Source organism: Hyperolius riggenbachi, chromosome 5 (assembly GCF_040937935.1).
Source record: "Hyperolius riggenbachi isolate aHypRig1 chromosome 5, aHypRig1.pri, whole genome shotgun sequence".
Lineage (NCBI taxonomy): Eukaryota > Metazoa > Chordata > Amphibia > Anura > Hyperoliidae > Hyperolius > Hyperolius riggenbachi.
In genome coordinates this window covers 7,842,491-7,860,138 of record NC_090650.1, presented here as the reverse complement: position 1 = coordinate 7,860,138, position 17,648 = coordinate 7,842,491, and the positions used below count along the sequence as shown (strand labels likewise).

General features: G+C 44.1%; 1 protein-coding gene across 3 annotated transcripts in view; it reads left to right on the top strand.

Moving 5' to 3' along the window:
* The window catches only part of LOC137517968 (tachykinin-like peptide), an 89,141-nt gene that overhangs the window by 56,909 nt on the left and 14,584 nt on the right, over positions 1 to 17,648 (top strand). For all 3 annotated transcript variants that reach the window (XM_068235068.1, XM_068235069.1, XM_068235067.1), the window contains exons 3-4: positions 5,851 to 5,944; positions 10,564 to 10,578. In XM_068235068.1, coding sequence (XP_068091169.1) covers positions 5,851 to 5,944; positions 10,564 to 10,578 — 109 coding nt within the window. The remainder of the gene's footprint in view (positions 1 to 5,850; positions 5,945 to 10,563; positions 10,579 to 17,648) is intronic.

The window sequence follows — 17,648 nt, the reverse complement described above, 5'->3', positions numbered from 1 at the left end:
CCCTTGGAAGCCGGCGCCCTGAGCGACCGCTCTGGTCACACAGGTTAAAGGCCGGCTATGACGGTCACTGGCCATGTACAGTAGGTGGAGCAGTCACTGCACTGGCCATGTAGATTAGTAGGAGGAGCAGTCTCTGCCCATGTAGAGTAGGCGGAGCAGTCACTAGCCATGATGCAGATTAGTAGGAGGAGCAGTGACAGTAGAGCAGGATTTTGCCATCAGCGTAGTGGGTGATTCTCATACCCCGGCGGTGGTAGAGGGGCGATAATACCAGATCAGGCTCCCCCCTTTCACTATGTGCATTTTATCCAGGTAGAGAGAATGATCTATCAATAAACTTAAAGATCCATCGCAGTAGGCAGATCATGCAGTTCAAGGCCTGGTGCATGCAAACATAGCCTAGTGCTGGTCGTAATGGAAAAATCTACACTTACGGATCATTACGCGTAATTTTACGCTATTACGCATTACGCAATTACGGTTACGGCGTAGGAAATTATCTACGGTTCATCACTGTAATTACGCGTTAACTTACGCAGTTACGCGTAAGGATACCGTAATGTAGGCACTTACGCTACGATGTTACGCGTAGTGCCGTAATACCCATTAATGCGTACTTTTTGACGCATACAGACGATATGTACGCAATAGCCGTCAATGTGATAGCTATTGCGTACACATAATTCGTATGCGTCAAAACGTACGCTATATACTGAAGGGCGGGAGAAGATACTATTGGTTGCTTAGGATGTTGACTGATTGGCTACTCTTAGAAAAGGGGAGTTTTTACGTTAGTAATTACGCGTAGAATTACGCGTAAGTGTTCGTAAAATTACGCATACCTAGCAATTACGGTAGACAGCGTAATTACGATACCACTTTACTGCTTACGCGTAAATAATTACGCGTAAGACCGTAAGTTACGCGTAGTGCTTATGCGTAAATTTGCATCGAATTACGATGCGTAATTACGCTCATGCGTAATTTTGGCCCAGCACTGACATAGCCTCCAAGCCACTGAACTCGATTCAGTTCTGTCAAACTGCGATGAACACAACCAGTTCTTAGAACTCTTATATTAGAAATAATTGGTATCAAGTGTAATCTTCATACAATACTTTATTATATCAAAAATAGGGGATTAAAATATCAAGTGCATATTAAAACTAGGGAAGAAATATTGCGGAGTATACATAGGTAACATACTTGGCCGGCCATTACATCGCACACATCCACTCACTCAACACATACAGACTCCCCCCATGCAGCCTAATAGGAATTCAGCGCTGAGACATATCACATGGGATAGCTGTAATAAAGTATAGAGGACCTCCGTAGTGAATTTGCTGCTAGTGGACCTCAGACAGTATGTCCTTAACTGTAAGAAAGTTCATCACAATAGCTTCAGTATATAACACAGGATTGTATATAAGTAAAGCACATTTTCACTGGATGGATCTCGCCCATTGTATGTAAAACTTCTGCAGCGCTGCATCTCCAGTGCTGGTAGGTCGAGGGGGGGTCAGTTGGGACCCTTTTCCAGATAGCCACTTGGGTACACTTTTCAGCTGGCAGCGCATAGTGTGGACCGACGGCTGACTGGCGTCCCAGATCAGCCCAGACTGCGGTCTCCACGAACTTCCATATGGAATGCCCGTACTGCCTCCCACAAAGGCTCCTGGGTATGGTAGTTCCCTGTAGAGAGCGGATGGGATGGCCAGGTGTTACGTAGACTCCGCCCACCAAGAGAGAGAGAGAATGATCTGACCTGCTCTTTCAGTGGCTATGCGACCTGTAGTTGGGGGTCAAAGAGTGTAACACAGGAGATGTAAGCAAATCTTTTATCAGAGAATTGCAGGAAGTAGCTAAGCCATAGTATTAGGCTATTGGGCTGTATCCTGGCTGTTCTGGAAACCACTCATTTCTGTGACTGCGGAGTTCCCTTAGGAGATGAGCAGAAATCCTTTCCGATATAATTTTCTACTACTGGATGTATAATAAGGATTAAAAACCGCTGTACAATCCAGCGGAGCCCTTTATTGCATCTCGTCTTTTTACTGTACATTCTTTATCCGTTAACGACATCATGCATTATAAATACCCGTAACCCAGCGAGCTGCAGCCTCGCGGTAATGTGCGTGATGTTTGTAATGTGCAGATCGCAGTTACGGTAAATGGTATTTATCCCAATTACGTGTAATGTACGGCTGCGTTCCAGTCATTCCCCGCATACAGGCGATCAGGAGGCAGAGATCGCTGAGGATAAGCGCGGCGGCGACTTCTCCCAGAGCGCCGCTCAATAAAGATAGGAGAACTCTGTTTAACCCTGAGCGGGCGGGAGATCCAGGCGGAGGTGCCGCTCAGCTTTTAGCGCAGGGAATTCACTTGACAGCGCGCTATTCCATGCCAGTCCCATGTTTACATCGCTCTGCGTTTTCCCGCCTTCCATTTTCCGTATTTGTTCACATTTGTTTTTTTTACATGTGGCAGAATTCACTGTAATTATGAACGCATGGGTTGTGCAGTAAAAAAAAGAAAGATGTCCAATTTAAAATTACAGACACAGATCTAAAAACATCATAGTAATCATAGTGCTCAGATGCTACCTGTTATTTGTGTAAAGTGAGTCTTCTGCAGCTAAAAATCCTGTCTTGAAATTGAGATCAGACGACCAGAAGCAGCAGCTGTAAGGCCTGGTGCACACCAAAAACCGCTAGCAGATCCGCAAAATGCTAGCAGATTTTGAAACGCTTTTTCTTCTTTTTCTGCAGCGTTTCAGCTAGCGTTTTGCGGTTTTGTGTAGCGGTTTTGGTGTAGTAGATTTCATGTATTGTTACAGTAAAGCTGTTACTGAACAGCTACTGTAACAAAAAACGCCTGGCAAACCGCTCTGAAGTGCCGTTTTTCAGAGCGGTTTGCGTTTTTCCTATACTTAACATTGAGGCAGAAACGCATCCGCAATCCAAAATCTGCTGCAGCCCGGGAGTATGCGTTTCTGCAAAACGCCTCCCGCTCTGGTGTGCACCACCCCATTGAAATGCATTACCCTAGCAGATCCGCACCCGCAAGCAGATCGCAAACCGCAGCGGAAACGCTCCGGTGTGCACTAGGCCTAGAGAATAGGTGAGATTTCAGGCTCTGTGGGTGGGGCTGAAGCTGCTTTGATTGCATCATCTCCACTGTTCAGCTTTCAGAGACCACTGGGGTACGAGTCTTCTGCATTGCTTAAAGTGTGGTGGGAGCCATCCTCGCCCTGGGAGCAATTCAACCTAGAAACTGCTCTGCCAGAAAGGATAAAATAATGTACATTAAAATAAGTTTAAAAATGGGAGGTGTTGATGGCCTTACCTCTCCAATGATGACGCAGAAGTGTAGCTAGGGTTTTCAGCGCCTGGGGACAGGTTTTGCCCCACCTCTGGACAATCCTATGCAAAAAGGGTGTGGTCACGCATCAGAATGTGGATGTGGTCATGGGTGGAGCCAAATGTAGAAATGCTATTTAAATAGCCAATAAATAAACCTGGTACAGTTGGTCACTGGGTGACTGGGGTTCAAACTCAGAAAGGGGGCGGAGCCACAAACAGCCAATCAGATTTGTTTATTTTTCAATGGGAATATACAAAGTATTGATACCAAGGACCCCAAAGCTGATAAACTTGATAATTGAGTGACTGTATGTCAAGGTTAGAAAAAGTCGGTGTCGCCAACAACTTAATTTTGTACATGGCAGGGTTCCCAAACTTGACACAATTGGCCACTGGGTGACTGGGATTAATATTCAGAAATGTGGGTGGAGCCTAAAACAGCCAATCAAAATTCACCTATTGATTTTTTAGGGGAATATTTACAGTGCTGCCATTCATACACTCTTAATGGCAGAGGCCTCAAATCTGGTACAGTCAGTCACTGGGAGACTGGGGTTTAAATTCTGAAAAGGGGGCAGGCCAAAAACAGTCAATCATATTTGTTTAATTTCAATGGTAAAATGCAATTTATTGATGCCAAAGACCCCACAGCTCATAAACTTGGTCATTGAGTGACTGTATGTCAAGGTTAGAAATAGTGGGCGGAGCCAACAACAACTAACTTTGTACATGGGAAAATATAAACTGCAGCTTTTCTTACACTGTTATTGGCAGGGTTCTCAAACGTGACACAGTTGGTCACTGGGGGATTAGGATTAATATTCGTAAAAGTAGGTGGAGCCTACAAGAGCCAATCAGAATTCACCTATTGATTTTCAAGGGGAATATTGAAACTGCAGCCATTCTCACACTGTTAATGGCAGAGGCCTCAAACCTGCTACAGTCGGTCATCAAGTGACTGGGGTTCAAATTCACTAAAGGGGCGGAGCCACAAACAGCCAATCAGATTTGCTTTTCTGGATAAACCGCTTCCATTCACAAAATGTTGATGCCAGGAACCCAAAAGCTCACAAACTTGGTCATTGATTGACTATGTGTCAAGGTTACAAAAAGTGTGTGGAGTCAAAAACAGATTTTTCTGGGAAAATTGTAAACTGCAGCCCTTCTTCACTGTTAATGGTAGGGTTCTCAAACTTTGCACAGCTGGTTACTGGGATTAATATTCAGAAAAGTGGGTGGAGCCTAAAAAAGCCAATCGAATTCACCTGTTGATTTTCAAGGGGAATATTAAAATTGCTGCCATTCTTGCACTGTTAATGGCACAAGCCTCAAACCTGGTACAGTTAGTTATTGGGGTTCAAATTCAGAAAAGGGGGCAGAGCCACAAACAGTTTCATTTCTTGGGAAAATACAAATTATTGATGCCAAGGACCCCAAAACTCACAAACTTGTTCATTGAGTGACTGTGTGTCCAGGTTACAAAAAGTGGGCGGAGCCAAAAACAAATTTCACTGGGAAAATGTAGACTGCAGTCCTTCTTACACTGTTAATGGCAGGGTTCCCAAACTTTGCCCAGATGGTCACTGGGTGACTGAGATTAATATTATGGGAAGCCTATAATAGCCAATCAAAATTCACCTGTTGATTTTCAAGGGGAATATTTACATTGCTGCCCTTTTTAGACTGCTAATAGCAGATGCTTCAAACCTGCTACAGTTGGTCATTGGGTGACTGGGGTTCAAATGCTGGAGAGGGGGTGAAGCCACAAACAGCCAATCTGATTTGTTTAATTTCTATGGGAATATACAAATTATTGATGCCAAGGACCCCAAAGCTCACAAACTTGGTCATTGAGTGTTTGTGCGTTAGGGTTAGAAAGTGGGCGGAGCCAACACCAGTCAAATACATACCCGGGCAACGCCGGGTCATCAGTGGGTGGAGACAATTACAAATTTCACTGGGAAAATGTAATCTGCAGCCATTCTTACACTGTTAATGGTAGGGTTCTCAAACTTTGCACAGTTGGTCACTCAGTGAATGGAATTAATATTCAGAAAAGTGGGTGGAGCTTACAAAAGTGTATAAAGCTTCACCAAGGGAATATTTAATTGCTGCCATTCTTGCACTGTTAATGGCACAGGACTCAAACCTGGTACAGTTGGTCACTGGGTGACTGGGGTTCAAATTCAGAAAAGGGGGTGGAGCCACAAACAGCCAATCAGATTTTTTCATTTCAATGCAAATTATTGATGTCAAAGACCGCAAAGCTCACAAACTTGGTCATTGAGTAATTGTGCGTTAGGGTTAGAAAGGTGGGCGGAGCCAACACCAGCCAAATACATACCCGGGCAACGCCGGGTCATCAGGTAGTTATTTTAAATAAAAGTATGGAAACCGAATTTTGCCCCGTAAAAATGTAAATAATTATGTCAATGGAATAAATGGCAGTGATGTGTACTGATGGCTTGTGTTTGTTCTGTTTCAGGAAGATTTACCCGTGTTCGAAAACTTCCTCCAAAGAATCGCAAGAAAACCCAGTCCTGATCGCTTTTATGGTCTAATGGGCAAGAGGAACAATGGTGAGAGCTGTTTTCTGAAGAGTAACGTCTAATGTTGCTGTATAGCAGAGGTTCTGCATTCTCATTGGTGAGCAGGAATTCCTATCGCCAGGTAACGGAGATTCTGCGTTCTGATTGGTGAGCAGGATTTCCTGACATCAGGTAGCAGAGATTCTGCGCTCTGATTGGTGAGCAGGAATTAATATCGCCAGGTAGCGGAGATTCTGCATTCTGATTGGTGAGCAGGATTTCCTGTCGCCGGGTAACGGAGATTCTGCGTTTTGATTGGTGAGCAGGATTTCCTTATGCCGGGTAGTGGAGATTTTGCTCTCTGATTGGACAGCAGGATTTCCTGTCACTAGGTAGCAGAGATTCTATGCTCTGATTGGTGAGCAGGATTTCCTGTTGCCAGGTAACGGAGATTCTGCACTCTGATTGGTGAGCAGGATTTCCTGTCGCCGGGTAAAGGAGATTCTGCTTTTGATTGCATGCAGGATTTTCAGTCACCGCCGAGTTGCAGGGATTTTTTTTTTGCATTCCAAATGTGAAAATTGGCATGTGAATGTGAAGTTAATGACAATTTCATGTAAATTAACTTTATCGGTGTGCATAAAAAATCATAATGCGAAAAAACGTGAACTAGAAAAAAATCGATTACAAAACACAGCGCCCGGAAATAACAGATAAATATGTGAGAAGGCACCCGAAAGGCTCTAATGAAAGTCAATTTAAAATTCTACTTCTGCTAAAAATCAAAAAGTTGCGATCAATTTGCATGCGCGAAAAAACGTACACCTGCTTCCCACTGACTTTCATTAGCTTGTGTAAAAATAAAAACGCACGTGAAAATTCACATACGGACGCAAATCTTAACGTGAAAAATGTTTTTGTTTTGTTTTTTGGAATAAGTGTGAACCCTGCAAGCCCAGCATTAGTGTAAAATATCCCCCACCTTCATGGCCACTAATGCTTCCTTTAATGAAAGAGAGAAGTAGTAAGAACTTTAACCACATTTCTGGCAGAAAATGAATGTCAAGAACCCTCTCCGGCAGTAATTTTGTGCATTTTTGGCTGCATCACACTTTAATTAAATTACAAAAGTGTTTTTTTTTTTTTGCATTGAAAGCTGAGTCCTGAACATCTTAAATCCCTGCACCAATAGCAGGGCCGGATTTGTACTCTTTCCCGCCCTAGGCCACTGTCCACAGCCGCCCCCCCCTTCAGTTGGTAGCGAGATGACCCCTCCTCCTTCGCTCTAGTATAGGTAGCCTGATGACCTCCCTCAGTATAATTAGCCAGATGACTTCTCCCCCCTTTCCCTCCAGTATAGGTAGCCAGATGACCCCTCCCCCTTCCCTCTAGTATATGTAGCCAGATGACTCCTCCCCCTTTCCCTCCAGTATAGGTAGCCAGATGACCCCTCCCCCTTCCCTCTAGTATATGTAGCCAGATGACCCCTCCCCCTTTCCCTCAAGTATAGGTAGCCAGATGACTCCCTTAATCCCTCCCCCCCCCCACCTTTCAGTATCCAGCTCGCTTTCACACCGCAGTAGCCATCAGCGTCACTCATTTCTCCGCTCGTCTCCAGTGCAGAAGCTTCCTCTTTCCATCTCCAATGCTGCCCAAGTCCATAGCCGCCGCCGGCCACAATGCAAACGTGCACAGAGAGCAAGGTGGCTGCTGCACAGGCGGCTAGCAGCAGAGTACCATGGTCAGGCACTCGCCGGATCTTCCTGAATTGCAGCATTTGCAAGCTTGCAAATGCTGCACCAGTTTAGCCTGCTGATTTGGTTCCCTTCCTCCTGTGGTGCCCTAGGCCATGGCCTAGGGGGCCTAGGCCTAAATCCGGCCCTGACCATTACGAGTCTAGTGCATAGACGTCTATGGGATTCAGACAATTTGTTACTATAGCAGTAACCTTAACCCTTACACTACTAAAGGTGGCCACTAACGGTCCAATTTCTAGTAAAAAAAAGTTCGAGCGGATTAGTTGTGAATAATCACCATTGATGGGCACAATCGATTACAAACTATTATAAAAATAGTCGTCCGATTGGATTTTGGTCAAACCAAAATTTGGATTTTCTTGTTGGTTGTGATAGTAGATAGGAAGCAAAGATTGGTGTAGTGGACGATTTTTCTTCCAAACAGAATTATCTGATTACTCAAACAATTTTTCGATAGAAATTGGATTGTTAGTGGTCACCTTAACACTAACTATAACCTTTAAGCTAATCACTACTATAACTTTAAGAAACAGCAATCTGTGTACAGGCAAAGGATATAGACTGAAAGTGGCCATACACGCATAGATTTTTGCCCAATGTGGCAAAAAGATCGATTCCTCTTTTATCTGAATCCAATCAGAGAGATATCGTACCCCCCATACACGGCACACGGATTTTTAATATATTTCACCATTAAATCTATTGAAAATCTATCGAACTGCAGCGTTGCACAGTTCAATACAGTGCTATTGGCCGGCGTCCAACTAATACAAATATACTGTCCGGTCCGAAGTTCATTTCAATCAATTTTTGCAGCGAACCAATCATGATTTGGATCGATTCAGCTTGTTGCGTGGCAGATAACTGGCAGATTAAATGGCGGTGATCGAATCTGCCGGTACAAATCGATGTGTGTATGGCCAGCTTTCATCTTGCACACCGATTTCCAAAAATGCGACTGTTGATGGATGCAGCTACAAGCAATATTGATTGTAGGGTGCTGAGAGATAAGAAACCAACAAGAGGAGCGCTGTGACAATGTATAAACATTTGTTGCAGCTTATGTAGCTCACGTGAGCGAGATCGTTCTTCCACCAAACAAATCGTCAGACCGTGGCCAACCGCGGGGGAGGGGGGGGGGAATACACCTTGCAATCCATGATTCGTATACGGCCGGGTCACTCACTACACGTTTCCAGGCTCGGCCCCCTCATCATGTGAGCTATGTTTGCTGTAACAAACGTTTATACATTGTAAGTGCAATGTAAAGGTGCGTACACACGTCGGATTTGCGCTAACGACCCGTCGTTTGGACGTCAAGTCGGTTGTGTATACAGTCTGTCGTTCAGCTGATAACACCGAAGTTGAGCGATCCGCTTCACTCAAGTCCGGTCTTATCAGCTGAACGACAGACTGTACACACACCCGACTTGACGTCCAAACGACCGGTCGTTAGCGCAAATCCGGCATGTGTATGTACCTTTAGCAAGGCTGCCAATTAAAGTGAAAAGATATCACTGAGAGCGCTCCTGCTTCCAGCACAGTATAACTTTAACCTTCACTCTAGCAATAACACTAACCCTACACTTTACACTAACCCCAACCTTTAAGGGGGCCATTAATTATACAATCTTGAATGTACAATCTAACAAATCTACTAAGTAGTAGTAGTAGAGTAAACTAAATACACTGGGAATAATAGCTACAATGGGTTGTCCCTCATATTACATAGAAGTGGTAAGATTGTACAATCATATGACGTCCAGTCTGCACCTTTTCTGCTGACACAGCACCAGATGACTATATGATGACGCCGATATATGCTAATAAGCTACTCAAAAATTAAATCGAGTGCAAAGTCATAAAGCCATAAAAATATCACTCCATTATGTATATTGGATGCGTGGAGCTCTGCGCACAGAGCACTCAGCTGATGAGAAATGTCAGCGGTGAGATAAATGATAAATGCTGCAGCAAAGATGGAGAAAGACTGCAGAGAAAACCTCGTGAGACAGAAATACACAAAACAAACAGAAACCCTGAAATGCCCAAAAAAACACAAAAAGACACACAATTTACCACATTAAAGAGAATCAGAGATGGGGAAACATTTAAGTGGACCTGAACTCTTGCACAGGACAGAAGAAAATGCACCCTGTGTGTATTTAGAGGGTTTAGACTGTCTAATCCCCCCTCCTCTGTTACTAATAATCACAAGTGAAATTTGATCTCTAAGCTGTGTCAGCAGGTTGCCGCAGCAGAGCAGTTACTTTGTAAACAAAGGGTGATAACCCTATGTCTGCTTCCATGAAAGCAGGAAGTAGACACACTGCAGATTTATTTCAGGAGTTCTGTAATCTGTAACAAAGAGATGTTTTTCTTTAGAGGTTATTATGATGTTGTGCATCTTTTAGTGCAGAGAGGAAGTTCTGAGTTCAGGTCCGCTTTTACTCTTTTTGGATCAGGGGCAGGTCTGTTGTGGGTAGCGCGCTGTAGGTCGGTTGCGGGTCTATGGCTAATAGTATTAGAGGCAGAGGATCAGCAGGACAGCCAGGCAACTGGTATAGCTTGAATGTAAATAAATATGGCAGCCTCCATATACCTCTAGCTTCAGTTGCCCTTAAAGGGGGAAGCCAATTCACTTATCTGTATGTTTTTTGTGGTGTGGGTGGAAACCTGAGTGCCTGGAGGAAACCCGCACAGACACAGGGAAACCATACCAACTCCTAGCAGATAGTGCCCTGGCTGGAATTCCAGCCAGAGATCTAGCACTGCAAGGCGAGAGTTCTTTTAACCTCTACACCACCATGCGTTTTATATAGCGACAGATAGATTTGCTAATACATCTGAATTATTATTATTATTATTATAATTAGAATAATACATGCTTTCTTTGTTTGTGCTTTCTTGCAGGATTTGGACACAAACGTAAGTCTCACGTTTATGCCTGGATTATTATCGTGTTTGTATTGTTCTGCCTGCTCTCTGTTCACAGATTGTCACACACTCCCGTCCCCGCTCTCCTCCACACATTCATTGTGTTCCACGTTTCTGTCCGCCCTCATTCCATTCCAGCAAATCGTTTGAGAAGAGATCCGGGACTCGCCCTGCTTACTCGCCTTTACTGGTCGGCCGCTTTTCCACTCTAGGGAAAAAACCTCATACTTTGCTAATAAAGATCAATTAATATTCATGGCCCCTCCCCCAGGGTTCCTGGCCCTAAGGGTACCAGTGCTGCAAAGTATGGCTGCAATGAACTGTTGTCTCCAGAGGTCTCTTACCCTATTGGGTCATCCTCCTTGCCTGCCACACATAATCCAATCCCACCCTTCCCATTCCTGTTCAGCCTGTGAGTGAACTGTACACAGGCTGGCAGGCTTACAGGGTTCCACCTGCGAGGATGTCATTGTGTGAGTGCCCGCCCATGAGGATGCACAGGAAGCAGGGGAGGGGCTAAGTAACTGATAGAAGGCAGCAAGCAGTAAGCAGCACAACAAACGAATTGCTTGTAGAAAGAGGAATCTGGCACCATCAAAACTAATGCTTGCTCTTGTATCAGTGAAGGGATATGTGACACATGGCGCACGGAATACGACGTTTCAGAGGGCGGAGCTCCATTTTCAAGCAGTGTCAAGTGTGTAATGACAATAGAGCACCTTTTATATCAACTACTCCTGGAATCTATACCAATCACATGTAAGCTGTGGCCACCAATCCCCTCCTAATGGGAGGAGACTTTGTGAGTGTTCATACACAGTACTGAGTTCCCCCATCAGGTCCACAGAGCGGAAACAGAGGGGATTGGTCCCCACAGGCCGCAGTGACACGTGATTGGTTCATTTTCCACAAGGAGTTAATATAAAAGGTTTGAAGTGTTGTATGATAGGATCCTTCCAGGTGATGGTTGGGTAATAAGCACTGTACGGATGTTAGCTGGACATTATGCTGACCAACACGTGCTGTCTTATGGCGAGGGGTGGGGTAGACTTCCATGATCAGTTGTGTAGGGTGTGTACGTAACCAAGACGCAGAACATTTATATGGTGCTTTTCTCCTGGCGGACTCAAAGCGTCAGAGCTGCAGCCACTAGGGGGCGCTCCACAGGCGAGCAAGAAGCCTTGCCCTAAGACTCCTTACTGTTTAATGTTCTGGCTTTAGTCGGGATTCAACCCCTTGTCGAAGCCTCAAATCCTACATAAAATACTTCAATCTTAACCAGTATGCTATCTAGGTGGGGATGTGGGGGGTATGGGGGGATGACAGCAGCTGGGGGGGTCAGCAGGTGGGGGTTGGGATGAGGGTGGGGAATGGAAAGTAGATTTAGGTGTTTAATGTATATACAGGACATCCAGTTGACAGTAGATATATGCGATTGGACATTTGTTTTCATGTTTTCTTCTGCCTCTAGGATTCGGTCAGGTATCCCGCAAACGTAAGTCAGAACGTGTGTAGCACAGATCACAGATCAAACCCAATGATCTCCTATGATTTTATTACACTTATTTTTTATTTTACCTAAAGGAACACTGAAGTGACACGATGAGATAAACATGTATGTACAGTCCCAATCTTACATAGAACTAATCTGTGTTCCTTTTTTCCTCTCTCACTGTAAGGGTTAATAATTCAGAGCACTAAATCACAGTTCCTCTGCAGCTGGACTGATGTGAGACTATTGCATTTATTTACTATTATTTATACTATTATAAGTTGTAAAACTGTGTGTGGCTGAGAAGAGAGACACTAAGGGCCCTTTTCCACTAGCAATCGCTAGCGTTTACGCTGAACGCTAGCGATTGCTGAATCGCAATTACCGGCGATTTCCCGACGTTCGCGGCTTTTGCTATGCTATGCACTGCATAGCAAGATCGCGGCAAATATCGCTCCGCCGCGCGTTCGCGTTCCTGGCAAAAACGAATCGCGGTAGTAGAAATGACCTACCGCGATTCCTATGTTAAAAAGCAAACCGTAGCGATTGTAAAATCGCTAGCGGTTTGCGTTTTTGCGCTTGTGGAAAAGGGCCCTAAGGGGCAGGGAACATTTACCTAGTTCAGAAGCACAAGATTTGCCTGTAGGGGAGCTGAATACCCATAAAGCATTGACTGCCTCTGGTACATGAGGGTAGTTTTTGTTTTGTTTTTTTACTTACATTTTAAACTTTAAATACAAAATCAGACTCTGGGACTCCAGGCACGCCTTATTTAGGATCAGGAGGACTATAGATACATCTCTTTATCTCATCAGTGTATTGTCACTTCAGGGTTTTGTTTTTTTAAATCAACCCAAATCAAATCACAATCAAAGAAAAATCAATCCATTTAATGATCTTAATGAGCTCAACCCCATCAAACATCCAAACATACCATCAGAAAAGTTAGAGAGCAGAATGTCCAGAAGATGTTAAATCTGGTTTCTGCACTTTATTTATATTTTAATCAATTCCATTATATCTGGAGGAGAAGCAGCTGGAGAATTTAATAGCAGGCTTCATGGCGGGCTTCTGCCTTGCTCAGTATCATTATGCAGTATAGGCTGTGAGGGAGTAGAAATTTATCACATGGTGGCATCTTTAGTCATGTCAGGTTATCTCTGTGGAATGTTTGTTTTTTTTGAAAATTCTGAAGCCAGTGAAAATCATGCTTGGTCTCCCAGAATGCTCTGGGAGGAGACTTCTGCATAGCTAAACAGCCTAGGCTAGACAACACAGAGGGTGGGGCTAACATACCAATATACAGCAAAATATAGACCTGGGAAGTGTTTCTTTTGTTACTGAAACCAGGGAAATGACTGTAAAAGTGGCTATCCTGAATAATTGACTACATTCTATACGATATGTCACTGCAGGGCATTTTTAAGAATGACTACCACTACGGAATTTCAGATTGGAATTCACAGCATTCTGACATGTAGATTCCGAACGGTATGCAAAATCACCAACCTTTTTTTTTCGCATACATTTTTTTTTGTAAAAAAATTACTACTGAGCAGTGAAGTGAATGAGAAAATTCCATAAAAAGTTCTACGAGAAAATTCTAAGCAGAATTGTAGCCAGTTGTGAACATATTTTCGTGGATTCCCACTAACATATTTAATCTTATGGTTAGCGCGAAAATATATTTGTAAAAACGTATAATGGAAACTTTGGAATTTGCAGCTGAGAATGAGCAGCTTCAGATGACCGCGCAGGCGCAGTGCGTTCATACAGGGGCGTGGCCATGAGAAGATATCCGACAAGCTTTTGTTGGATATGTTCAGAGGGATCCTGTGTGGCAATGGTGGGGTCAGGAGGGTACAGGAAGTCTCAGGACTAACCGCAGGCTTCCCTTTACCCAGTATGTACCGACCGTATATAACTTCCCCCCCAGGTCAGGTTCTTTTTAAAGGATACCCGAGGTGACATGTGACATGATGAAATAGACATGTGTATGTACAGTGCCTAGCACACAAATAACTACGCTGTGTTCCTTTCTTTCTCTGCCTGCAAGAGTTAAATATCAGGTATGTAAGTGGCAGTTCCTGTTTGAGCCAGGACTGGCTCAGACTACAGTGTGACCCTCGCTGATAAGAAATTACAACTATAAAGGTGGCCATACACTGGGATCGAATCTGCTGCCAATCGTTCGCGCTACACACCGAATTTCGATCCTTTTCGTCCGATCCCGTCGATCGCTCTGTGCGGAAAATTACCGTCGATCGCCCGCGGGTAGGGAGCGCGTCGCTAGCGGCATTCGATTGCCCGACGACTGACGCAATAGAGCCGCATACATTACCTGCTCCGCCGGCGCGAATACCCCCGGTCACCGCTGCTCCGTGTCCGCGCTGGTCTCCGGCATGCTTCAGTTCCTCCTGCCCGGCAGGAAGTTTAAACAGTAGAGGGCGCTCTACTGTTTACATTTCCTGCCGGGCAGGAAGAAGTAAAGCATGCCGGGGCCGGAGACCAGAGCGGAGACGGAGCAGCGGTGACCTGGGGACTGGAGTCACGCCGGCGGAGCAGGTAATGTATGCGGGCAGGGGGGAGCGGCAGCAGCACCACCACAGATTGTGAACGGTTTCAGGCTGAAATCGGTTCACAATCTGTTTGCAGTAAAGGCAGCCATACGTTCCCTCTCTGATCAGATTCGATCAGATAGGGATCTGTCTGTTGGTCGAATCTGATGGCAAATCGACCAGTGTATGGCTAGCTTTAAACACTTTCCTAGCAGAAAATAGCTTCTGAGAGCAGGAAAGAGATAAAAGGGTCAATAGTTCATAGATTTTAGCTCTGGTATACTGTACTTCAATGAATGTGTCATTGAGCAAAAAGATTAAAACAGTAAAATATAAAAAGTAGATTTAAATATAAAATAAAAATGTGGAATATCTTAAAAAGTTATTTTTAGGAAGAGGAGGATAGATACAATTGTTTATTTCGTTAGTTTATTTTCACCTCGGGACAGGTGTCCTTTAAGGATTTGGAGACAGGAGCGCACAGGACATGTCAATGTCCATTAGTTTCTTCTGCTTACATTAGCAAGATGTGCTGAGTACTTTTCAGACAAGTGTTTTAGCGCTTTTCCTGCCGGCCTCAGAGACCGATAACTGCTAATGAGCACAAATGCACGGACTGCGCGTTCTGTGCTTCCAAGCAATACAGATATTATTAATATTATTATTATTATTGATTTATAAAGCAACAACATATTCTGCAGCGCTGTACACAGTAAGGAAACAAACATGGGCTAAATAATAATACAGACAATGGCTTACACCAATATCAAAGTACAGAAATGGTGACAAAATACAGAATTGGTAATGACAGTGACAAAGTAACATGATCAATAAACTGTATAATGAATTCCAAGACCCAAAAGGGGAGAGAGTTCTGCCCCTGTGAGCTTACAATCTAAGGGAATAGGGAGAGGACACGTTTTTAGGGTAGTATACAATAATCATACCTAGAGGCAGTGTGTTTTAGGATATCTAGTAGGAATGCAACTTGGCTTTAGGACAAAGGGGAAGTGACCTAAGTTAGAGCATGTGCTTGTCGGAAAAAGTGAGTTTTGAGGGGGCGTTTAAATATATCAAAGGTTGGAGAGTGACGAATGTGCTTTGGAAGGGCATTCCAGAGGAGGGGTGAAGCCTGTGAGAAGTCTTGTATACATCAATGTGAAGAGGTAATTCTAGAGGAGGACAGAAGAAGGTTATGTGCAGATCTGAGATTGCGGCTGGGTTGGTATCTGAAAACTAGTGAGGAGATGTACCGGGGAGAGAGATTGATATATTTTTGTATGTCCCTCTTTCAGGGACAGTCCCTCTTTGGGAACCAGCAGTCCCTCTTTGTCATATATCCCTCTTTCAGGACAGATTTATGTAAATAATATGTACTGTATTTTTCTACTGAGAAATGTGCGTAATTGGCTCCAAACTTTGAATAGATATACATTTTCTTAATTTAAGATGTTAATATGAAGAAAAACTAGTAATGGTAGAAAGAACCAGCGTGGTCTGAATTCTAAAATGACATCTGTTGCTTATGAATTTTTAGTGGCATTCGTGGCTAGGGGCGTGGCAGGGGTGTGGCTAGGGGTATGATTACTGGCACTGAGAAAGCTTCTTTAGGGAGGAGAAGAGGCGCTCAGGTGTTTGATAAAACTCAGTTAAAACAAATAAATGGGAAATATAGATGAGGTGGCTTACCTTAATGAAAAATTCATATAATAAATACATTTTACTATGCACTGGCAACACGTTTCGCGGGTCTGTGCCCACTTCCTCAGGCCGATTATAGTGCCAAAGGGTGCTTAAAACCTAGAGCTGAGATGCTCTGTTTTTTATTCAGTTTTATCATACCCCTGGGAACCTCTTCTCCTCCCTTTGTGCTTGTCCTCCCTCCTTATGGGGGGTGTAATGTGGAATTTGGGGATGGAATATGGATACTAGCAGGGACTCTTTACAGCCTTTGTGTCCAGCAATTTAACTCTTTCCCCGCTGGAGGGTGGAGATGGTAATCAGAGATGGGCAGTCTCTGCCACGTGATCCAGTTCCACCCCCGGTCACCAGAGGGAGAAAAAGATATGGAATATCTGAAGTGATCATATTTCTGTGTCAGTTTAACACATTGTCCTCAGTTCACTAAGCTTTATCAAACACTTTATCGAACGTTTGATAATTTACCTCGTGGGTAAAATCTAATTTTTAAATTCACTAAGGTGTTATATATTTATCGAATGTTTTACCAATAAAACGTTCAATAAACCTGTAACACCTTAGTGAATTCAAAATTAGATTTTAGCCGTGAGGTAAATTGTCAAACGTTTGATAAAGTGTTTGATAAAGCTTAGTGAATTGAGGCCATTATCTGGAAAATGAGACCTGTGCTTTCCTTGTGTCCTCAGCTTCATCCAGAGACTAAACACATATGAATTATGATATTTAATTTCAGAGAAATTCATATCTCGTTGCTAGGAGATGGTAGACAAACGCTTAAAGGGAACCAGAGGCCCCAGGAAAAAGATTCTATACATACCTGGGGCTTCCTCCAGCCCCATACGCACGGATCGCTCCCACGCCGCCGTCCTTTGCTGCCTGGATCCGCCGGTACCGGGTCCCGTGATGGCCAGTCGGCCGGCAGACGCGGCCAATTGTCTGCATCACATGGGGCTCCCTCCATATACGTACGCGTGCGGCTCCATACTGCGGAGCCACATGCGTACGGGTATGGAGGGAGCCCCTGTGATGCGGACAATTGGCCGCGTCCGCAGGAAGTGACGGGACCCAGTACCGGCGGATCCAGGAAGCGGAGGATGGCGGCGTGGGAGCGATCCAGGTTTATGGGGCTGGAAGAAGCCCCAGGTATGTATAAAAGCTTTTTCTTTTTTACGTTCCTCTCTGGTTCCCTTTAAACGCCTCCAGATCAGGTCCAGTGCACATGAGCTAATTTTTATATGGCTGGCGTGTATGAAAAGCTGATTAATTTAGTAAAATTACTATTGTTTATTCCAAGATTAAGTATAAGGCAT